General features: G+C 37.3%; 1 protein-coding gene across 7 annotated transcripts in view; it reads right to left on the bottom strand.

Moving 5' to 3' along the window:
• Positions 1–25,119, bottom strand: part of PTPRM (protein tyrosine phosphatase receptor type M) — a 442,831-nt gene that overhangs the window by 290,334 nt on the left and 127,378 nt on the right. For all 7 annotated transcript variants that reach the window (XM_021525180.3, XM_021525188.3, XM_021525183.3 and 4 more), the window contains exons 3-5: positions 17,323–17,588; positions 5,444–5,522; positions 2,367–2,482 (exon numbers count right to left, since the gene is read on the bottom strand). In XM_021525180.3, the coding sequence (XP_021380855.1) occupies positions 2,367–2,482; positions 5,444–5,522; positions 17,323–17,588 (461 nt within the window). The remainder of the gene's footprint in view (positions 1–2,366; positions 2,483–5,443; positions 5,523–17,322; positions 17,589–25,119) is intronic.

Genomic DNA, 25,119 nt, shown 5'->3' with positions numbered 1-25,119 from the left:
CTAAAGCCTGAATCCCTCTAACCTGAGTGCTACCATAAATGTTCCCAGGGAATGGTGTTCATTTTATTCTGGCTCTAGTGTATATAAGAATGCCTTTTATTAAGATGTTTTGTAGTTGAATATTTGGTTTAGTGCTACTGGGAATGCAAGGATCTTCAGTGTCCATTGAACCAGTCACATGATGTAGAAGATGCCACATTTCCATGTCTTCTGAGAGCTGTTACTGATAGCTGCACTGGTCTCATAGTCCTGCATCATGAGATGCCATACACAGGCATATACAAAATTCCTCAACATCACACCACAAAACCAGAGTCAGGTGATGAATGGACAGCTGCAAGGGCTGGGGATCTGTTATCCAGTAATGACCTAGTGTGCTAAAATACAGCTGGTCCTGTAGGGAACTGCTCTCTCATAGCCTGGCTTTGCAGCACCCCACACATGCAACTGTTTGATCAGCCTTACTGTATGTTGCAGCAGACATCTGTGGAAACCAGCAAACAAGTACAAAAATAAATCCAAGCTAACCAGGAGATCCTGTCAACTTCTAAAACATTCTTATGCAAAGGCACACCTGGAATTTGCACAACCTTATGCTGATTACCAGAGGGACCTATAGTTGTACAGGCAGAATAAATAAACAGTGGCCCTGTAGGAAGATAAAATTCTTCTATTAGTCTGTCACTCCTTTCTTATCCTTCATATAGAAAAAGAAAAATCTCATGTATAAACAAGGAATCAACTCAAGTAAGCTCAGATATTTTGGAATTGATATGCTGTTAATAAAACAGTTTTGTATTACATAAAGTCTAGAAGGGTATGTAATTTCTACAACAAAAAAAATACATTATGCTAAAGAATTTATGTGTGTCCTAAATTCTGTGAAATGGTACTGTCCTGAAACATTTGAAAAAACTGAATGGAATGAGGATTTCCTTATATTGAATTCTACCTTCAGATTTACAGTAGAGCATTACATCGAAGTTCAAATATAGCTGATGAAATAGCAACCCATTATTTTCCCATACATGCTAAACTCTTTCATGACTAGAAAAATAATTCTTTCAAAAAAATCTTGGTGGCTTCAGAAAGACAGGAGTCTAATTCCACCAATCCAACAGTGAATATTGTCTTTAAGGTGATGGAGAACTAGGAAAGTATCAGCCTTGTATCAGCAAGAGGCTGGAAATACCCATGTAAACCCAAATAAAACCAAGGGAGATCTTCATTGCCTTCAATGTACTTGATCAGGCTTTTTCTGAACAGACATAACAATTCATCATTCATATACAGATAAATATGAGGCTTTGCTTTTCAAGTGATCTTAATTTTTCTTTTTTGCTAGAAATTTTGTAACTACTCAGTTGTTTAACCTACACACTTAAATAATTTATAAAATGCAAATGCCATGGAAAAGGTTAACTATAGTAAAAGTCTGGAATTGCTTAAAAGCATAGAGAATTTAATTTCTAAGTCCCACCTGTTGCCACTGCCAATTTCACCTATCCCTCTTTCTCCACTTACTGTAGCTTCATCTGATTGAACTTCTCAGACGTTGTTTCACTTATTTTGATTGTCCTTACTTCCTTCTCACAAAGTCTCAGTTCCGGCATGTTGGTTTTTATGTATGGAAATCTGGAGGCTGTTGTATCCCTAATGCTAAGTCCAAACACTCACTATTGCTTGCTGTAAGGAACAACTGTGTAATAATGGCAGCAAGACAGCCATTAAACTTGCACCTCCATTATTAAAAAAGATCAAGCAAAATAGCATGTTTTTGATACAAGGCTACACATATGAATAAGGGAACAGTATCTTTACTGAAAGAAAATGATTTGGAGACAGACTTTAAATCAAGATCTGACACCCATCTAGAAGCTGCATTACCGATTCAGTAAAAAACAATGGACTCAATGAATGTAAGTAAGATTCCTTGGCTTTGAGATACAGAAGGTCAGATTTGATTGTTATACACGGTCTTCTCTACACATAAACGGTAAGAATGGAATTTTAGCTGGAAATACTAAACAGAGATAGAGGTAAGCCAAGAAAATCATTATGCATAATACTATAGTTAGAGCACAGACATTATAAGAAAGTCATCTGTTCTTCCTTGGGGATTTAGACTTTATTCATGATGGCCACAGGTAAGGAAAACAGTACCTTTATTTTTAGTAAGGCATTCCACTGAAACAAGGCAATAAAATCTCCAGCAGCACTTTCTACAAAAGAATACCTACCATGGAGCAGTTCAAAGGCGTTATAAAATCTAATATTGATAAGATTGAGAGCCCATAATATTTCACATTTTACATTTCTTTCATCCTCCCTCCAGATACCAATGCATTAGGAAAAAAAGAAATTACCTGTAACCAGAGTCTGTCACCTGAGTCTGTTCCGCCATTGGCAGTGCATTGAAAAGTAGCAAACTGTCCTGCATTGACTTCCACACTCTGAAGACGCAAGAAATGGGGAGTTTTTGCTGTTGGAAAAGATACAAGCATTAAAGTTATGCAAGACCAAAGTACGGGCTATAAAGAAAATACACCAAGGAAATTAAATAGTTTGGCTTTAAAAGGTTCAAGTCACTTACTACACATTAGATTCTAGGTTGGTTTACTTCCATGCCTTGGAAAGAGCAGAATAGAAAGGTGCTGTGTAATTGTTCCTGCTTTGTAAACTATCTTAGCATCCCTCTTGAAATAACAATCTATTAAAAAAAGATCGTATTGAAAACGAAAAATGTTGTGAAGACACACCTATTAGATGCTTGCACTACCAACCACAAGCCAGTAAGAAATGATTTATCAGGGGAACAGGTTTTTCTTCTTAGCCAAGTACACTGTCTATAGAAGAGATCCTTCAGAAGTGCAGCCCACCAAACAGGTACAATACTAACATAACACTCCTCATCAACTACAGCTGCATTCTTTAAACATAATACTTTTCAACAGCACTGCAGAAAAAACCCAAAACACAACACATATGCTCCATACCAATGCTTATTTTTAATTTAGAAAGATAAGACAATCTCAGTAAAAACTAAAGCAATATACCTACAAGCAAGCTGAAACTGATATTCAAACAAGAATTCTATCCGCTGAAGTAAAAAAGTATATTTATTTCTGTTTTACTAAAAAGAGTCAAACATGTAATATAGAAAATATAGATATTTTATAAAGAAACCTATAATTTAAAGCACAATATTCCCCAACCTACTCAAACCCTACTGCAACCAAGCAGATTTCTTGCACTATCTATACTAATAGATAAACCAGGCTGTGAACATTGCTTTTCAACATGAAAATCTTAGTACTAGCAGTAGACTAGCAAACTAAGCATCTATCTTCTAGCAGAGCATTGCAATAATTTAAAGTGTGGATGATATTTTCTTAAAAACCCTTATTACTGGTAGAAATTGCATTTTTAAGAAAATTATAAATAGCTAGCTTCATGAAAAAGTTGCTAAATATCCAGTGCAAGACAGTATAAGAAAAAGGAGATGGAATAAAATAGCTCAAATTATTATCTAAATATGCAATAAAATATTTTTTCAAATATCCTTACAGTGAATTTATTACACATATAGCCTTTTTTTTTCTTCAAACATTTCCCAATTAGGGCAGACAGAGTTCAGACCAAAATTTTCCACTTTTTTGCCTATGAAACTATTAATGTCAGAATATCCAGTAAAATTCTTCAGTATGTTCCCCATTTCTCAACTATTTTTTTTTTTAAACCTGCTTTTACCTCCTTCCATTTTACTGTTTCCTTGCTCTTCTTAAAATTCTAAAAAAATAGCTTTTCTGAATTACCAACTATGGCCTAAGTGGAGAAGAGCACTGGGCTTTAAAAACAAACACATATACACACAAAAACCTGCCCATCTATCACAACCCATTCCTATAATTTCTATGTGCCTACAGTCTTCTGCTTGGTTTTTGTGCTAATCAGGCAACTGCCTATCAAATATTTCTCCCATTTCAATTTTGTTTAAAGAGTTAATAATTCCAGAACTATTTTTCTGGGGATATACAGAAAGAATATCATCATGAGCTTTACAAAGTTTTAGACACAGAGTAGTTTTACTTCAATTTTCAAGCTTTCTCAATTTTCTTAGACAATTTAACTGGTTTGATGTCTTAATTTCTAACATTTTAATTACTTCTTCAAACAACTTTTCATTAAAGCTTTTGCATTTCAATACTGTTATGTTAGAACTCTACATGCTATGGGCTATAACTCAGTCTCCACACTAACAAGAATTATTTGCAGGTTTTGGGAATTGATTGGTACGAACACAAACATCAAACTTCTCAAGATCTGTATAAAAAATCAGTAAGCTGCCAAAATGCTGCTTCAGACTTATCTTGCCTGAACCAAGGATATAAATTCAAAATGCAGAAGCACCTATACTTTCTAACAACATGAGTGCCTGCAGTGTTTATTAGAAATAAGTGACTCAGAAATAACAGCTGCTGATTCTGCATAACTGTCTCTCTATTTGAAGAAATGTGTGTGTGTTCCTGCCATTAACACTAAAACCATTTTTATGAGGTGCTTTGATACTAACTGATAGAGTACTTTTTATTTGGAATCACAGCTCTTTCTTAAAAGCCACAAGAAATGCATGCAAGTACAGTATGGTATAAGAGGAACGATCACACAGAAGTTGGTGTCTTCTTCCCCATTCAGTCATTTGGTCTGTAAGATCACAACCTCCTATTCCATGTATGATCTTAATACATCTTATTTAACAAACGGCATACATGTGAAATAATGTTTTATATAAGTAGTCTATTTAATTATATCTGGATTACCACATTAAAGCTTTATTTATAAGGTCTGACTTGACAATTCATGATAATTAAGTATTACATATCCTTAACAATGAGATAAAGAAATATATCTGAAGCATAAAGAAGTAAAACAGTGCAGAAACTGAGTCATGAACCTTGGGAAGTACCCTGAGTAACCTTGCTTAGCAAAGCTTCACTCAGCCAGCTGATTTTTCTTCCTTCTAAGCCTTGAAAAAATAATTTTATATAGTCAGCTGTTGTGTTGTTTGTCTGCTCTCACTAATGTCTTAGCTTGTGGCTGCACTGAATTTTTGATGCAGACAGAAACCTCATCAACAAAAATCTTAAGAGTCACAGAATCATGATGATTTGGTGATTTTTTACTAAAGGAGTTGCCATATCACCCAGTCTGGGTTTGGGACGCATGTTAAGTGCTGTACACAAGGTGTACATAGCAGAGATGTCTTCAAAGACAATAAGGTGCAATGATGCCATATTTAACAACACTTCATATATATACTCTGAAATTTTGGCAGTGACATTGTTTTCTGACATTTTCCCTGTCTTCTGCTCCACATTTATCAAAGCATACTAGCACATTTATTTTAGGGGATCTGTCTTTACAACACAAGATAGGTACTTACTACATGGATGTCCTAGAACTTTCACTTCATCAATAGCCACATATCCAGAGTGACCTGAAGTAACCACTTCAAAAACAACCTGAGAAGCAGAAAGATAATTTAAGTTAGCATCTTTGGACAACAGGGAATATAAAAACAGTTTGTCATGGAAAAGTACATCAACTCTTTCAATAAGTAATGTAAAAGTACATAAACCCTTTCATATGTTATATATGTTATGGCAAACAAAAAAACATCATAAACCCCTCAAAATATGCTGTGTTTATGATTAAAATTAACCAGACTTTAAATTACATTTTTTCATGTTTACATCATTTTTGGAGATTTGCAAGCAGAATCATCTATAGCTCACAGTAGAAATAACAAATCTCTCTTGTTGGTCCTTTTTTACATAACTACTTTGATCTGCCAAAGTAGTTATCTAATAAATGCCTTTAGTATTAAGAGGAATATTTTATTTTCAACCCTTGGTCTTGCAGAATGAGCAGCTTTTATTTTAAGAATTACAATTTTGTAGTATACAGAGATTCGCAGGGTATAATACACTTCTATTTTCAGGAATTTATTCCTACTTTCAGGAATTTATTTTGCGTGCTTTTAATCTTGCACCAATTGCAGTGAATTAAGCAAAGCAGATCCATTTGCCACGGTTTGTTTAATGGCTATAAATAGGTCACAAAATAAATGGACCGTTCTCATCATTTGAGCTGAGTACACTCTAAAGTAAACCTCTCCAAAGTTTGGCAGACTTAGCTTGAAAATCCCAAGAATGTTTATATGGAATAGAAGAAAATATGCCAGTAATGTTAGCAGGTACATTTCCATACCAATGCTCAAGAAGTTCGTGCTAAAATCCAGATGTTTTTTTTCCAGTACTTTACTTATGCTCGGGAAGTTAACTCTAATTGGTTTTTGTAACTGGAAGCACCCTGAGGAAGCTGAAGTTTAGAAACCATTTTTCACACATGCTGAAATTAACCTTGGAATAGATGCACACACTATAAACCATATCCATTGCTGAATGATACAAAATGAAAACATGCTGTGAGAATAACATACAGCTCCATAATATATCATAATTTCCTGATGTTAAATAAACTTTCTCAGAACAACAATTCTAATTTTAAAACAAACCTTGCAGTGAGAAAAACCCTCATGCCCTTCTGCTCTGCCTTCTCCCTTGTTTTTCATTCCTCTACCTATGGACACTGACCTGTTGTTCTCTCCCAGATTTTTTTTCTTCCTAACCTCTGTCCATTTCTCCCTCCCAGTCTCACTGGAATAAAATTGCTGTAAGTATGGTCTTAAGTCCACACGGCTGAAAAGGAAAATAATACTTGATTCATTCTAATTGTACCTCCCATCTACACAAAATTTCTACCTAAAGTGCCAGTGTTGCCACTACATGTATCATGCAACAAGAAAAAACTACAAGATGTCAATGAGCAAAGTCCAAATGCCGCCAAAGAAATTTTTCAGAAACAAGTTCTGCAAGAAAAGGGTTGATTAGTTGGCTTTCTAAATGCAAGGTAGCACTCCACTGATTCTTAAAGTTGGCATTATTGATCCACAGCAACAGGCTGAACAGGGTATGGATTTGGCTCCCAGCACTTAGAACATCCAGAGCAACACCGTTCAAAATATCAAAGGATCTCTTTCCTGAAAAGAAGAAAATCTCCTGATGGAATTGGTCTTAACTATCTTGGGAAGAAGAAGTTCTTTAAGAAGAGAAAGAGCAAAGTCTCAGAGAATAACCTGCATTCAGAGATCTGAAATAACTTTTCTAACCATGATTATTACCCTCATCTTAAAAGCCTTGAAATGGAAATAGAGAGGTGTTGTGCACTAAGTAACCTGAAGTTTTAACAGCAGTGCAAGACCCAAGAATGCAGCTCCTGTTTTCATTCGCTGAACTTTGAAAAAAGAACAAGCATTTATCTCTATTAAGAAATCCGACAAATTGCACATTCTTCATTTCTGTTACAGTCTCTGAAAAAAAAAGTAACTATGCTGAGGCCCTTGAAAAAAGGCAGAGTCTGCTCCATCTCCTGAAGAGCTACCGAGCCTATTCGAAAGTGAAAGACCACAGGGTTTGAGAACCTAGAAACCTGCAGCTGAGGCAGGAATGTTACAACACGGTAGAGGAGAACAGGGAGCAGACAACCAGGTCTCAGAAATTATGGAAATGTTTCCCAGGGAAATATGCTGCAACAAAGTGTCTGAGACAACTGAATCTAGGTGTGCATGCAAAGACCTGCCTCTCAAATCACAGAGGGCTGGGGGCAGTTACTCATTTGTTTCCTGTATTCCCCACTGGCTTTGAGCTTTCTCTGTTAAGAAGATAAATACATTAACAACTAACTTTCTGGGGTTTACTGAAATATAATCTTAAAAAAAAGAAAAAAAAATCAACCCTCTCTTTCTTATGGAACACTTGGCATAAGAGCAGCTGCACAGAGGCATCTGAAAGGACTACCTGATCCGTGATCCCACCACTGCAGAGTAATTTTTTTTCAGGTTCTCAGCTTTCAGACATGCTAAATGCTAAAAATATCTTGAGGAACTGGCAGATGCACACCTGTGGAGCAGCCAGCCAAACCAGTCAGAAGTTTTCTGCTAGAAATGCTACTGCCAGATAATAGGGACTTGACTATTTTTTAAAATGCTGCATAGGAGAGTATTTTCTAAAGAGCCAGCTGACTTACAGCAAGACCCATAACCTGAGCCTTAGAAATGAAAACATTTGTAATACCTCAGTAGATCACAAAATGATTTCTATAATTCATAACAGGAGCTTAGCTACAGGCTCTCTGAGAGGATTTAAGTACCTCAGTACTGCAATCTACTCACAGCCAAAAAAAGCTTGTAGATTCCTATTCCTTCAGTTCATATGCAGAAACTAGAACCTTGAAACAAATGAATCAGAACTGTCAAGGACAACAGCAGAGAAAAACTCAATAACTGATCTAAAATACCCTGCTGTATCTCTAGACAAAATACCAAAAATGTCATTCCACAAAAAAGCCGGGCAGCGTATCAAGAAATGCCAGTTGGACATACAACTGAATTACAATTATTGACATGAAGAGAGTAAGTTACAAAGAATTATAAATTGAAATACTGTCACTTTAATTGTGCTTCCATTAAAAGCAATAATCAAACTGATACCAACTTTAATGACTGTAACTTTTAGTCTCTTCTGACATGGAATATACCATTTTTAGTAAATAGAAAGAGGCAGTAAAACCAATAGTGACATACCATTGTCAAAGAGAAACATTGATTCATACACAGAAGAAAAAATATGCACAAATACAGACTGGTCAGAATGCAATGACAGCAGACATGAGGAGAAGGACTTGAGGGTGTTGCTGGATGAGGAGGTCAAAACAACCCAGCCATGTGAACTTGTAGCCCAGAAGGCCAACTGCATCCTGGGCTGGATCAAAACAGTCATGACCAAATGGTCAAGGCAAGTGATCTTCCCCCTCTACTCCATTTTCAGTGAGACCCCACTGGGAGTACTGGATCCAGCTCTGGGGCCCCCAAGAAGGGCACAAACCCTTTTGAAGGAAGTTCAGAGAAGGGCCATGAAGATGGTCAGAGGGGTGGAGCACCTCCTCTATGAAGAGGCTGAGACAGCCGGGGTCTTTTAGCCTGAAGAAGGCAAGGCACAGGGATCAGAGGATCACAGAATGGTTTGGGTTGGAAGGGACCTTAAAGGCCATCTTTGTCATGGGCAAGGACACCTTTCACTAGACCAGAGCTCCATTCAACTTTGTCACATTATGGAATACCACATTGCAAGTGTACCCATAATCTATGTATACATACTGGAGATCTTTCTAGGGCCTTTCAGTACCTAAAAGGGACTTAAAGGAGAGCTGGAAAGGAACTTTTCACACAGGCACATAGTAAATCATTCTATGATTGTATAAACATGACAGTTTATTCCAAGCGTAGCAATATAATCCCTCTTCTGTTCAAAGGCTGTGAAATACCATCAATTGCTGTATACAAATTCATTATTTTGTTTTATTTGAGTTGATGAATGAAGATTATGGACTCAAATATCTGCTAACTAAGCATTTTCCCTTTTTAAATTAAAAAAGTAATTTGATCCTATGCATTACAGGTTTCGGAAAGTCCTGGTAAGAGTGCTACACACTGTGACATAGAGACCTGAGAAACACTTCTGGTAGCCTTGAAAACCTTACAGTAGGGATGTCAAGACTCTACAAATCTGAATCGGTTTTCCTAGTAAATTCATTAGAAATGAAACCTAGAAACTTATTTCACGTCCAATTTTCTCCCTAATTTTCCATTTCAAAAGTAGCTTGGCCTGTAAGCATTAGCTTTTTTACTGCCACCTCCAAACTTTGCCTTTTCTCATGGCTGATGCAACACCTGCAGGCAATACAAAAGACTCCAGTCAAAACAGAGAAAACACTCCAGCAACATGAGACTGGGCGGCCCTTGGATTTTTTGCCTATTATTCCGCCACCTTATCAGCCCGGAAACAACTGGTTAAAACACGGAATCCATTTGCTCAGGAAAAACTGCTGAATGCTGCCCTGAGAGCTGTTTTACACCATTCTCCCTGCAGCAGGCCTGCCAAACAGGAACCAGGGAAGCAGCTTAGCACTGCACTGTCCCTGATCCTCCCTGCTTCACTGAAGAGCAAAATTAGCTTTTCATTCCTGCCACTTCCCCTTGCTACATACAAACAAAGAAAGGGGGTCTGCTCACCAACATAAATGCTTACTGCTGAAAATGTGCGACTCAAGATAACTCGTTTGTTCCAAAGAACAATAGAAATAAACAGATTTTGTTGCCACACAACCTCACTCTGTAAATTCCTGCCTTTGTTGCTGCAAAATTACAACACTTTCAGTCAAAAGGTGGATTGTACCTAATATAAACACTGTCCTTCACATGACTTAAAAATAGCACTTTGCAAAAACAAGAAAGAGAAAGGGGTGCTGAGAAAGCTGCTTAAGCTCAGGCTGCAATCCTGCCGCCCTGCATCCCCAGTCAGCAGGCTGTGCTGCATCACACACTGCGCTCTCCTCTCTGCCTGCTTTGTTTCACTGCACAGAACACCTTTCTCTGATTGTACTGTACAAGGCACTGGGAACAGTTTCTCCCCAGAAAATTGGATTGTACCCTGTGCACCGAATTCTTCTCCCCTTTCTGACTCATCCTAGGACTACCTGCCTGATCACAACAGCAGCAACTGCTTTCCCATCCAAGCCCTGTGAAGGGAGGTTCCTGACCTGGTCCTTCCCAGGCCCTGCAGAGGTCCATCACAGATTACTGATGTGGGCTGCCTAAATTGTGTTTAAGCCTCCTTGGGTGGGAAATTGCTTCACAACATTTCCCTCCCCACCTCTCACTCTTACATGACTACCACGTGGCACTCACACCCACACTCAAGCACATGGAACAACATTTTGGTGGCTGCTGCCAATCCAAAACCACAAAGAAACAAGCAATCCAGCCTGAAAACTGAACTCCTGACTGTCACGCTGTTCTTTTAAAAGTTTTAAAGTTCTTTTAAAAGTTTTCTATACCTTCTGATGTTTACATATTTCTACTAGAGTTTCTCATGCACTGTCATGTAAATAATGATTGTTTTGCATTCTTCTTTGTGGGAGGAGAGAATAGACTGTTGCTTTGACCAGTGTAGTTAGAGAGGTAGCAATTTCATCATCCAGTCACTTTTAGAATTCTGTATATTGCAAAGTCAGAAATAAAGTTAACTTCCTTTTACTCTTTTGATCTTAGAGGTGCACATGAGTTATTTTGTGTCATAGTGTGCCACCTAACATTAAGGCTTGTTAAGTCTTATTATTCTCTTTCTGTTTTTAAAACAGTTGCTATCTTGTATTTCTCTACTGAAGGCCCAAATGCTTTTCTGGTTTAGGAACAAGGGACAGGAGCAAATAACAGAGTCTTGTGTCTATGGCAAAAAATGCATGGCTCCATACTTGTGACCATCTTTAGACTGCCGGGGGTTTTTAAATTTAGGTATGTGGTTTGCCCTGGCGCATCTTTCTCAAAATAGTTATTCCCAAAGCACATAAGTCAATGAAGGAGAGCTATTTAAGATGCCTGACACAGGTTGTTTTTCAAAATGCAATATGCATTTCAAAGTTTCTTTGGAGTTCAAAGCACAGTTCAGGAATTGTATGTGTGCAGTTGAATGCAACACACACAACACATGAGAATGTGAGCCTGACTTTTCCTGCACAAGAAGCTTAATACTCTGTCCTAGATGAGGTTTTAAGTACATTGCATGAGCCAAACTCCAAGCAAAACATGTACAAAGCAGGTTATGAAACAAATGTATGCTTAAGTCCAGATTTTAGAAGTTAGGTTTGATCTGCTGCTTCTTATTCCCTAAACTCCTAATTTACAGGGGAACATGTCAGAATGGTGAAGTGTAAATCTCATCTCTGTGAAGTGATACCATGTAACTCCTTTGTGTCCTTACTAAAAAGGATCAGGAATTACTGCCAGGCTCTTACCCCATTTTTTCATACCAGCTTCATAAGATTTTGCATTTAAAGATGGTGCAGTGGCACAGACAGTTGTGTTACTATACTGGAAGCTATTTTTAATCTTTTCAATTCCATTTCTGGATTTCAAATCTGCAGCATTTGTTGCTTTATTTAATCAAGATTTGTTTCAGTTCACTGCTGCCATGACTGACTTCCAGCAAAGTACAAAGCAAATAATTCAAAATATAAAAACTGATAGGGAGACGGTGTGTGACTTGCAGTGGTGCTGGGCTAAATTGCTTGCTTGAAGGGTTAGAAGCAGGGAACACAATCCCCACTCCAGAATCAACTCAGTAGTAGCTTTTGCACAATGTGATGTTCCAAAATGGCAACACTTCTAAAATATAAAATTAATTTTAAATATGACTAATTGGTCTGAGAACAATTAACTAACCAAGGGAAAACAACCCTGAAATCACCAGATTGTACTCCTGCTAAAAAATCCAAATGGAAAAAAACATTAAAACATTAAAGAAAATAAAAATATATGCTGAAAAAAACCCTGCCGCCCTTTCCTCACTAGATGACGAGTCTTTTCATGACTTGTATCTCAAAGCATCAATTTTAGAGCCTCTCAACCCACTGAGACTGCTGCCCAAGAATCTAAAAACAATCTTGCCACTTACCAGCAAAATCTATGTAACATTCAGATCTCTTTTTCCATATACATTCTAATTCTACTCAAGTTAGGAGGAGGGTGAAGGTCTTAGGAATTATTTGTAGCTTTGTTTTGTTTGCAGGCTGTCTCCAAAGGCACGATAAACTCCTTGATGCTCTTCCTTAAGATGCACCAAGTAGGCAATAGCTCAGTAAAGCAAACAATTTCTCCTGGGCACAATGTTAAAAAGAGGAAGGCAATGCTTCCTCAGGGGAGCATTCCTAAAGTGATTTTATAAAACAGAAATAAGACTAGTACCTGCAGAAATACACCAGCTACGTCGAAACAAATAGCTCAGAGACCAGCAGGCACAGCAGAAAAGAACAAGCTGTGCTGATTATCTTGGACTCAGAAGGTGTTTGACAGCTTGAACTCATGTTACTGCAAGAACACAGTTATCACTAACTGGACAGCAGTTCAGACACACCATAAAATCAATGGCAGATGTTAGGCAGTAGTACTTAGAAGATCATTAATTATGGAATTAAATATATCCTTAATTTTCAGAATGCTTGACAATTTAAATAATCAGCAAATAATCAACAATTAATGTTGTTACATGCAGGTTGCAATTGTGATTTGTGATATATATGTAGTACAGATTATGCATGGTGTGCAACATATACAAGTAATTACCTGGCAAAAAGAAAAGGGTTCATTAAAAGAAATTAATTATTTAGTTCAAAGACTGCACTACTAACAAATAGATTCTAAATAGAAACCCAACCTGAGAAATATTTACAAGCTGGGGCAACTGGTGTTCTAATAATAAACTACTGTTAATTATTAAATCTTTTGAACACTTTGCTTGTATGTGTTCACAATACACAGTTTGAACCAAGAAATATTTAGAAGTTGGATTAAAATTCACTCCATACTACATAATCTGATTTGTAGTCAGCTACCATTTAGTGGGAGCTATTTTGCCTACATTTTTCAACAGCAAAACAGACACAACACACTGTATTTGAAAAAATATTGAATTTTATAAATATTATAACTCTGAAATGTTATCATATATAATTTGTTCTCAGAGTTCTGTAGTACATTTCGGTTTCATTTGCATCTAGACATCTTGCAGGTGTTCTGGTAAGGGAATGGAATCATACAACATTCACAGATGTGGATGGCTACACAGATTATGTGATTTAAAAGACAACAAAGACAATCACACAATTACATTGCTTTGTCCCTTCACCTATTAATGTCACATCTTCTCTTGGAGATTACTCATTGGGAAGCTACCAAGCTTTGTGTAAGAAAAGTTAAAAAAGGCTCCACATTATTCCTTAAAAATCTTCTTAGGAGAATTTTCTCAATTATGCTCAGTAAGGTCAGACAAACTCAAAAAATCACTGGGAGGAAGTTTTGTACATTTTGGAGGGTTTGGGTGGAACACGTGGATTTGTGCCAAAGGAGGTTGGAGTTTTTGACTAAAATGAATAGCAGCTCAGGAAACTGACTTGGTACTATGTTATATACCTATCAAGTGAGTCCTGCAGTCACCTGAGCTGTCACCTAACTTGGAGCCATATTCTCACAAGATCCACATACAGCACTAACTTCCTGTCTTCCCCTCTGTGAAGAAGAAAAAGCATGAAAACTGATGAAAGGAGTTCAGAAACAATGAAAAATTGAAAATGTCAGTACTCAAGTGAGGAAATTGCATCACAGATCTCTGAGAGAATGGAGGCAACCAAAAATGAAGACAATTAACTGTAAGCTCTTAAAATGGTGACAGCACTTCCTTGAAAATAAATGAGCTTATTTACAAGGAAACCAGTGAAGCTACAGTATTTAACACTGATTCCCTGCTCTGCCATGGATATTAACATAGCATAAGATCTTTTGGCACATCAGCTAAATTGCAGTACCTAACCAGGTATTATTTCAGACTATATGCAGCAAATGCAAAGAAAATTACCGACTATGCTCCACAGTGAAAGAAAGATTATGCAAAAATGTCAACATTTCCAGCAGCAAGGAGAGCACATGGAATCCATTACAGACACGCTCAGGCATCTATTATACATCAGCTGATACGTGGTAATCTGCTAAACTACAGTACCCCATCCAAGCATGTAAAGGTTCACCTACAAACAAGGGTGAACTCCAGACGACAGGTCTTGAGGAAAAAAACTATGGGAAAGGTTATCCTTCTGTTTCTATGGCCAAATACCATATATATCGTATTGCCAGAAACCTGACACAGATTATTATTAATAACATTAGTAATAACATTAGTAATAACATTTCAAACTGTCAGAGGTTTTGTGTATTTTTAAGAATATGTTAATTTACCTTAAAATTAATAGTCAGAGTCAAGGCTTCTTGTACTATTTTGATTCAGAGCTAGAGTGAGACTTTGAAGCACAACCCTCTTCTTTACTGACTGCTGATTCCAGAGCAGTTCTGCTGCACAAAAACCAGACTCCTTTCAGAAAAGAGAAAACTGGAAGCTCCTCTAATTCACTACACAGATGAGGACATTTCAGACTTGGGCAGAAGTGACACAGTCACACATTTACTCAATATTCAGTACTCCTGAATCACCCACCATGTTCACAAAACCTTCCACTAAATTCCACATTATAAATCATTGACTTATACACAATGTCAGCCACAAAATTGCCTGTGGGATCCTCTATCCTCTTCTCTCACCATCCACTGAAGCTAACAACACAGACTGGTCCTCAGTATTTCAGTGAAAACAGAAAGGCCTTTTGGCAGCCCTGGAAGGCATTCTCAACACTGGCATCAAATTGGCAACATGAAGTCTTGATGTAAGGTCAAAGAGTCATGGGAATGTCCTGAGTTGGAAGAGACACCTAAAGATTATGGATACCAACTTCCTGTTCCTCACAGGAAGACCTAAAACCAAACCAAAAGACAGAGAACATCATCTAAACACTTCTTGAACCCTGACAGGCAACAAAATATACACTGCCCTTTCACCTGAGAGATATATGACTAAACAAAGCTTGGACTTTATAATCAAGATAAAGCCTTATGCTCCAGAGAATTAGGTAGCACACAGCTTCTCCCACACAGCTGAAGTGAACCTCAGCTCTGCAAATATGCCTGCTCTTCTTGAAAAGGCATGAGACTATCACCACATCAAGCCTGCAGACAATTATAAAAGATCCATGTCATTAAGTCTGCTGAGATGTCTGTAAGCTTTCTCTGAATACTCTCCAGGAAGCTCTGACAACTCAGCTGCAGCAATTCCTAGGAATCTTGAGTATTACACTGGATGTAAATGCAGACCCTGTGAATACCCAATATCCAACCCAGGAATACACTTTCAGAGGCAAGAAAAAATGAAAAAATGTGCTCTTCTGGGTCTTCAAGTGTTGCATCCACTGCCAGGCACCCCACATTCTAAGAATAAAATGTTCCAAACTCATCTTTTTGAGTAGGACTATCTGTTTCACTGTGGGTGAAACAATCATAGGGGAATGACTCCAGAAAGTTCTTCAGCTTTTTTTTTTTTTCTTTCCTTAAAAGAAAAAGGGTTTGAAAAGGACAGACTGAGTTCACTTGAGACATCCTCACAAATCAGATGTTGCAGCCACAGAAAGGAGCAGCCTCCCAGAGTACCAGCAATGGACATTGCCAAACTCATCATTAAAATATAACGGGACAACGAATACCTGGTTACCTGAAACAGCAAATGCAGGAACTGCAACAAGACTCTGCCACATGTGGCACTAATACCTGGGGCATTGCTGTAAGAATTAGGGTGTCCCACTCTGGAACAGAATGGTGGAAGAGCAACATTGCACCTCCCAGGGAGGTCTACAGTCAAGGAACTTGACATCTTTGGGATGGCTTTTCTTCAGAAAGTTTCAAACCATATGTATGGTGATAATATTCAGTACAGGCAAACAAATAAAACACAATTCAAACTTTCCAAACTTCAAGTGAAGATGCAGGAGCCTCAGTAACACCTCTATGTCACTGGTATGCTCTTATTAAATTAAGTTACTTGTTTGTGGAGACAGACTGTATTTTCACAGGAGGAAGAAGGAAAAACATTGAACTACTACAGAACAGTAAGTAACTGTATAGTCTAAATCTTCCTACAAAAAGCCAGCATCCTAAGGGACTGTTAAGCGAAATTCCCCTGAATCTTTAGGATGCACTCAAAATCCCATCCCTATGACATCTGCTATTATATTTATGTTTACTACTGGACAAATGGATATTTCATTCAGAGTTAAGACTTGAACTGAGGATTCAAAGGATTCTGCTAGTTCTAAAGCAACAAGTATTGTTGATCTAAATCAAACTTGAAGACTGTACTGTAATAAAATCTATTGGCATTCAATTCCAGCACCCCTACTGAACTGAAAGAACAAGTGAATTTATTACAGAGAAGCAGAGATAATTGACGGAAATCAATGGCAAAGTTTCTAGATTTTTTCCAGCATAATTATTTCATCCACCTTTAGAGCATTTGTGCATTTCACACACTTCAATAAATATACATAAACATAGAAACAAAGCCATATGTATGTAAAAACAAACATTTAGCATGATGTACAAAAATCTGATTAAGATGATCATCAACCAGAAATACTGAAAGTTATTTTGATTTAAAGTTAAAATGAGACAGCTATTATAAGAAACAGAGTTTCATAGAAAGTAAGACATACCTGATAAAAATTGGGCCAGAAAGTACTAATTGCCAGTTCTGCTCTGCTCCAAGTGGCAGTGATAGATGTGTTCCAGACTGGGTTACCAATAGGACCATCATTAACCTTCACATACACATTCAAAATGCCAGGGCTAGCTCCACTCTTGCTTGAAACATAATAGTGAAAATCAATACAATGTGTATCATTTTCTTTCAGATGGGGCATCAGGAGGTGAGCTTTCTGTCCTGCAAATCTTCCAGATGTATTCACCAACATGAAAGAACCTGCAAAAACAAAGTGACTGATTAAATTTCTTCCTAATATTTCTCATCTTAATATGGTAATATCTGTAAGTAAAGCATAATTAAATAATTCAACTGTTTTTCTTTGCTTCTACTAACATAAGAGTAATATGTGTGTGGTAGGTATTTGATCTCAAATTTCTTCTGCAGAATCTCAACATTTGTTTGTACAACTAGTAAATATTAAAATCTTTATTCTACAGGTGGGAAGGAAAGAGACAAAATGCCCCAAATGCTGCACTGCAGTAAACCTACAGATGGTAGTACAGAATCAACTGTGGGTCTCAGCAGTCGGAGTACTTCTACATGCATGGTCTCTGCTGGCTTTGCCTGGCAAGACAGAGGTAATGGGGGAGCTACAGGGGTGGCTTCTTGTGAGAAGCTTCCCCACATGTCCTACAGAGCCAGTGCCAGTCAGCTCCAAGACAGCCAGCCCCACTGCTGGCCAAAGCCAAGCCCATCAGTGATGGCGGCAGAGCCTTTGGGATGAAGTAATTAAAAGGGGGGGAAAAAAAGAAGACTACAGAATTGTAGCTGAAGAGAAGACTGAGAATAAGTGAGACATGCACGCAGCCCTGCAGACATCAAAGTCAGTGCAGAAGGAGAGGGAGGAGGCGCTCCAGGCACTGGAGCAGAGATTCCCCAGCAGCCCAGCTGCAGACCAGCGTGAGTCAGGCTGGCCCCGGCAGCCCATGGAGTCCACGGATGGTTCACCTGCAGCAGCCTGTGGAGAGCCCCACACCAGATCAACCAGGTGGTCAAAGGAGGCTGTGACTGTGTGGGAAGTCCACACTGGAGCAGCTTTACTGGCAGGATTTGTGACCTGGTGTGGGACCCATGCTGGAGCAATCTGTGCCTGCAGGACTGCATCCTGTGGGGAGGGACCCCACACCAGAGCAGGAGAAGACTGTGAGAGTCCTACACTGTATGAGGCAGGAGCAGCAGAGACAACGTGTGATGAACTGACCCATTTCCTGCCCCTCTGCACTGCTGGGAGGGAGGAGAGAGAAAATTCCAGAGTGAAGTTGAGACGAGGATGAAGGGGAGTGTACTTGGTGTCCAGCCAAGGTCAATCCACAACAAGAGTTGCAATGCAATTTAAGAGAATTTTATCTGTTCAGATGGTTGGATACAGTACGTGATGCAGACAGAGTCTAAAAGGTTCTCACTTCCTTAGCCTGCCTCTAGCTAATCACAAATTACGTATTTCTCCAAGTGTGACAATTGTCTCCTGTCCTCAAAAGGTGACAAAAGAATGAACAAATGCAAATACAAGCAAACCAGTAAGATTTACAGGTAAAAAAATAAAAAGGCTGGGGTTGAATTTTATATTATGGCCACAACTTAAAACAGCAAATTAAAAGAAATGCCAAAGTGTTCAATTAAAGTCACTTTCAAACAACTCTCATATGACCAGCTAGTCAATTTATACTCTATTTTTTTAGTGCTTATTAATGTGTTTCATTGAAGTGTACCTTCAAAATAATCATGGCACAGACCTCTGGAATTTGAAAGATTGTACAGACGTTAGAAAAATACAACATGATTTCTGAGATATTCATATTTCTGGGTTGAACAAATGGAAATTAAAGAATTCTATTAACAGATAACCTATGGTATCATAGAAGGAAATAAAATTCAGTATCTCCTTTAGAAAGAAAACATATCAATAAGATGCATGAGTGTCCTGAGGACAATGAGATAATTTAAACCCTGCATTTTTCGTAAGTCCAGAAATGGATATGTTATAGTTCCCTGCTACAAATGCATAGCTAAGTGTTCTTAGAAAAATGTCAGTATACATACACACTTATCATATAGTTATTAGAAACCAAGTTTTAATTTTTTTTCTTTTTCTTATTTTGATGGGTGACAATACTTTCTAATGAAATGCAAGTCATTTCTTGAAATGGAATGTTGGAGAACCTTTGTCCAGACTGCATAGCTATGTTAAATAGGTATAACTATTCAATAATAGTAGTTTTCCAGTTGAATTTAAATTATTTATCAAGTATAATTTCCTTTCTAGACAAGTCCATAAAATTGACAAAAATGGAACTTACTTTTAATATAAAGAAGTATAAATATTTTACTTCCTAAAAGGCTTTACTCTGTATTTAACTCACAGTCTGTTCCTATAATATATTGGGAAAAAATCCTTAGTTATTAGTAACATAAACAGAAGTCATGAATATGGTTTTTTTTTAAAACAGGCAGGAAAGAAGCTAATATTCCTTCCATCAATTAGTACATGCTCTGACATTCAATTAATTTATTTACATTAAAAATATAAAAACCTTAAAAAGGTATAATTTGCTAAGTTATCAGAGCAATACTTAAAGCGTTCATGAATTCACTAAAAATTAACTGGCAAGATATTTTACATGGAAATTATCAATCCAACAAACAAATAACAAAAATCCCCACAGCATACTTTCTGACAGTGGATCAGCTCTCCAGAACAGCTTCTCATATACTGGGGCTCATAAGAAGTATGTATTAAAAATAACTGAAACAATACACTGGTATATTTATTATATTGAAGGATTTCACAAGAAAACATGTAAAGTTATAATCAACTGAATACTCATTCCTAAAAAGAAATAGCAAGTGCACATCCTACTATAAATACACTCATTTTATCACACTTATTTAATTTCTCTAAGTGTACTTCCATGTTTAAACACATGGATGATGATAATTTCCTCAGCCAAAATGTTTAAATGGGATTTACTTGGGTTTAGTCTTTAGGGCTATGTTTAGGCACTACATGCAATGTAATAAAACCTAATGGTGCTCATCATTCATTAAATTCAGGCTTCTTAAGTCCACAACCCTGCTGAATAACATGTATTTCATCATATAGCTAAGGAGTTTAAATCAACAAAGCAGTGGTTTTACTGAAGTCACTGTTGCTGTTTACAATTCCTCACTGAAAAATGGTTCAGCAGTAATTCAGCTGGTATTTGGTTTGTGTAAATATTAATTCTAAAAAGATGCAATACTTGAAAAAAGAAAATATGGATTTGCTCTAGAGTAAATGGGCAATTAACTATCTTGGTCATTCTCATTAGCATAAATCAACTTTCTGTTGATTTTCAAATTTCTTTCAGAAAATAAATTTTCTGTGAAATACTGGATACAAAAAGACAGCCAAAATATAGAGTGGCAGAACTAAAAAAAAAAAAAAAAAAAAAAAAAGTTTAAAAAAGAGAATCTGACAATTGGAAAAGTAACATCCTGTTCCACAAAAAAAATGATGGGAATGGCATAAGAGAGATTTTCCAGTCACTTCTCCAAGTTTTCATCTCACTTTGTTAAGAGATCCTTTTTATACTGGGAATGTCAAACACAATGAAATTGAATGCAGTATCATTTTTCATGCATAAAGAAAATGTGACTAGTGAGCAAAGAAAGTTACTTTGTTGATTTTTCACCAGTCTTATACATGGTTGAGGACAAATTACTAGTCTTCCCAATAAATATTAAAAAAGTATTGGTCTTTAACTTATTTGGGCATTACTATTGGTTGATTTTCATTCTTGATCTTGAAAAATGTGCTAAATGATGGAGAGCAAAAAGTCTGATTTTAAGAACAGATATTCTGTGTATTACTTTATTAACAAAATGCCCTTGAGGTGCAGACAGGTCTCATAAATGCTGTGACTGGGCAGTTCATAGAATCACAGAAAGTCTTGGACTGGAAGGTACATAGAAAAGCTTATTTTTTATAGCAAAACAGGATTCCCTAAATGGCAACCAACCCTACAGCAATCACTCACAAGAGATTGCAACTATCTCATTGCCCAAGACTAAGTGTGGAACTATTCAAGACAGTGGAACTGCTGTGCATAAGCAGATGAAGTGTGAGGCTCAAGCATAATGAGTGCCACTTTCAGACAAGGCAAACTCAATAAAAGTGTTCTTTTATTTACTGTATTCCATAAACAAACATGTATACAGTCCACCTTGGAAGTACTGCAGAAAACAAAGGACCTGACTTTAGGAACAGTCCACCTTGCGCTTTAACTCCCAAGGCTTGCAAAGAAAACAGGTTTTCTATTCAGTACCTTTCCTTACTATTTATTAATATTATAGAAAAAAGAAAATACATTTTCAGGTAACATTTGAAAATTACAGGGCAGCAGTAACTCTCAAAGCATGACTAGCACTGCCTAAAGAAACTGGAACTTTCACCCAAATGCACCACTTCCAGACATCACCCAGTAGAAATGTGCACACAAACATCAGAGATGCTGGCATCCCTGAACTGGCATAATGAGGTGTTCCAAAATGCACCAGCTGAGAGTCTTCCCTTCAGTGCCTCAGCTAACACCCATCAGTTCTGCTCATTAACTCACAAACCATTACTGTCTCCAGGTGAATTTTAAGTCCTCTTTTGAGCAATATTTACTCAAATTTAACATGGTAGTTTCAATCATTATTTATTACCCATCCTAAAAACATCATTAATCTCAACTTTCAAGCTGTTTATCTTCCAAATTTGCAATGATTCAAACTCTTGGAAAAAATCCACCGTTAACTCCTGTATATTTTTTTAAAAGATCAATTCACTTCTACCCATAATGCCAGATTTGATTTAGCAGAACAATTAATAAGACTAATAAGCCTCATAATTCTTTCACTAAATTCAATTCTTAAAATTCTTCCTCATCTCATATGCTTAGACACATCTCCCATAATTTTGTTAGAAATTTCTTTGATCAATCTTGGATATTAAATCATGCATTTCTGAATCCTGTATTTTTTGCAGCCCCTTTTCCAATGGCCAGTATAAAAAACCCAAAAACCTGCTTTCTGACGAATGCTGTTTGTTTATTCAAGCCTTTTCAATATTTATGGATTTTGACTACTCATCCTGTAATCTGTTTATCTGTTTTCTTCATAACTACTCAACATTTTCAAACACTGTACTGACATTTTGAAGGCTACTTCTTATATAACTAATATTATCTCTTTGCAAAAAAAGCAAGCAATGTATAGTAGGGACATACAAAGTTCACAAGCTATTAGAGAAGAAAACTGTATGCGCATAAGTTTTGAGAGAGTTGTCTCAAGTTTCAAATTCAACTTCTGAAGCAATCATTGCATTTTAAGAAAAACAGAAATCAAAGTAAGGTAAGACTTGAGGACAGGCAGACCCAAGGAGAGTTTTAAAACACAAAGCTTTACAACAGCATCTCCCCAGGTCTGGAACAGGCAAATTCTGGTTGAGCAGTCTAAAGCAGGGAGTAGGTATATATTTGAAACACTTAACTGAAACTAATTGAAAGTAATGAAACTAAATTTTATTAGAAATCTGGATCTTTCCAAAGTCCTAATATCATGGAATTATTTAGGTTAGAAAAAGCCTAGACTACTTTTGATATAGAATGAAGTTAATGCTTAGTTTGTATAAAACCTTCTGAAGGGCAGGGAAAAGGGATCACATCTGAACTGCAATTCCACACATGAACACCAATGGAAAGTTTTGTGTTTGGTTAGTTTATTTGTTTATAATGGGAAACCTGACTTGTCTGAATAAAGGAAATGCATCTACAAGGTAATTCTCCCTCTGTATGATAAGGAAGGTGAATGTGGTGTGGACTACAAAATCTCCAAGGAATTGTGCCACTCCTCTTGTCCCCGGAGAGCCACCTTAGATGCAGCCCAGGCCTGAGGAAATGGAGCAGTACCACCACGGGGGAAAGGTTTCCTTCCCAGCCCGTCACTCAGAAAACCCACATCAGCCAAAGTGTACAACTACCTGTGCTCCTTTTGGTTTTCGAAGAGGTAAGTCCAGTGCAGGACAATGTTCTGTTTTCATTTTTGTCATCCCACATTTTGTCTATCCTAATATGCTCTGCAGCTTCACCAGTATCTTCTACAGCCAATGGGAACTGTGCAACAAACTGCTAAGATTGAGAAACGATTTCTCAAACATGATAAAAAACTCCCTCAACAATGTATGCCAAGTTTTCTTCAAATTCTCTCACGAGTCCTCATGACGCAGCCAGCTGGATTTCTTTAAAGGTGACCTAATGTATTTCACCAGCTATAACATTTTTTAACTTTTATGCTATGACTGATTTCAAACATGCCAGAGCTTTGAGACAGATCTGTCTGCACCTTTTCTTTAAAGTGAACACACCAAAAAATACCAAAAGGGCTTAAAAGAAATGACGTTTTATTAGAACATAAACTTCAAAAACTGTCTTCTTTCTGAAAACCCAGATTCTTTTGAGAGAGAGAGGTAAAATACAGGAATTTGAAAACAAATACATTTTCTGCCCAACTACATCTTTGCAACAAGGGCCTTTTTCCTCCAGACCTGTCTGGCACACCAGCAATCTTCAATAGCCCTTATGGATTCAACAAACTCTACTTGTTCTTCTCTGAGTTAACAGAAAAATCTTCCCCCTTCTCATCCTGTCTGGACTAATATTGTGTTTCTTCCCCATTACTCTAAGAAAACTTCCCAAGTATGAGCTCTCCAGTTAGCATATCTATTACTGCCTATCCTATTGTTCCCTGGAAAAGCTTCTCCCGTGTCCAGATACTCCCAAAAAAGAAATCCTTTTCTCCCCTTCTAAGAACTTTCCCTAACCAAAAAGCACACAGTTACCAACCGTGGATTTCACCACAGCATATAACATGCATATAAAAAATTATTTTAAAAGACACCTTGAACCACTCATTGTCACACACAGAATGACAGTATGTGCATGAAGAATTTTTTGCATGGCCCTTCTGTTTTCAAGGAAATGAGACAAAGTTTTGAACGTCACAAACAGAATAGAACTTGTTCAGCACAAAAGCTTTCTCCCTGCCTCAGAGGCTACATTCACAGATGTTTCCTTGCCTTGTTTGTTCCTAATAGGGCACAGCTCCACTGGTTGATTGTTTAGCCTGTGTACCTGCATTGAGATTGGAAGAGGTCTGCTAAGCACATCTGCTAGATTTATCCTGAACAAAAGTAAGGGAAGTCACAATACAGGATGTGGTACATAAAGGATTAAAGGGTAAGGATAGAAATAGCAACAATCAACATTGTACCAGACAAATGGGCCTTGCTAAAAAAAAAAAAAAGCGAACCCTTAGGTGTACAGTTGAAGGAGACTGCAACTATTGCTTAAACCACAACAGCTAAAGATCTAAGACTTCTATGTAGAGCTTAACATAGTAAGTTAACTGATTAGAACAGTATAAGAGAACACATGAAATGTATTAAAAGCTAAATAAATAAAGCAACTGTTAATGAAGAAATCCTAGTAAACACAGATAAGGTTCTGCTAGCTGGATTTTTTGCATAACTGTTAAACTAAGTCCTGTTTAACTTCCTTAACAAGGATGTAAAAACAGATGTAAACCTGTTTCTGGGAAAAAATGAAATTATACAAACACTGCCAAAAAACCCACAAAGCATCTGAGTAGCCAAATCTAGGCTACTCTCAGGAACTAGGGTGAGTCTTCACCTCCCTGCCTGACAGACACAAGGCTGCTACAGTTCCAT

This window comes from Lonchura striata, chromosome 1, assembly GCF_046129695.1.
Source record: "Lonchura striata isolate bLonStr1 chromosome 1, bLonStr1.mat, whole genome shotgun sequence".
NCBI lineage: Eukaryota > Metazoa > Chordata > Aves > Passeriformes > Estrildidae > Lonchura > Lonchura striata.
Note: the sequence above shows the minus strand (reverse complement) of the source record. Positions and strands in the feature narration are given on the sequence as shown.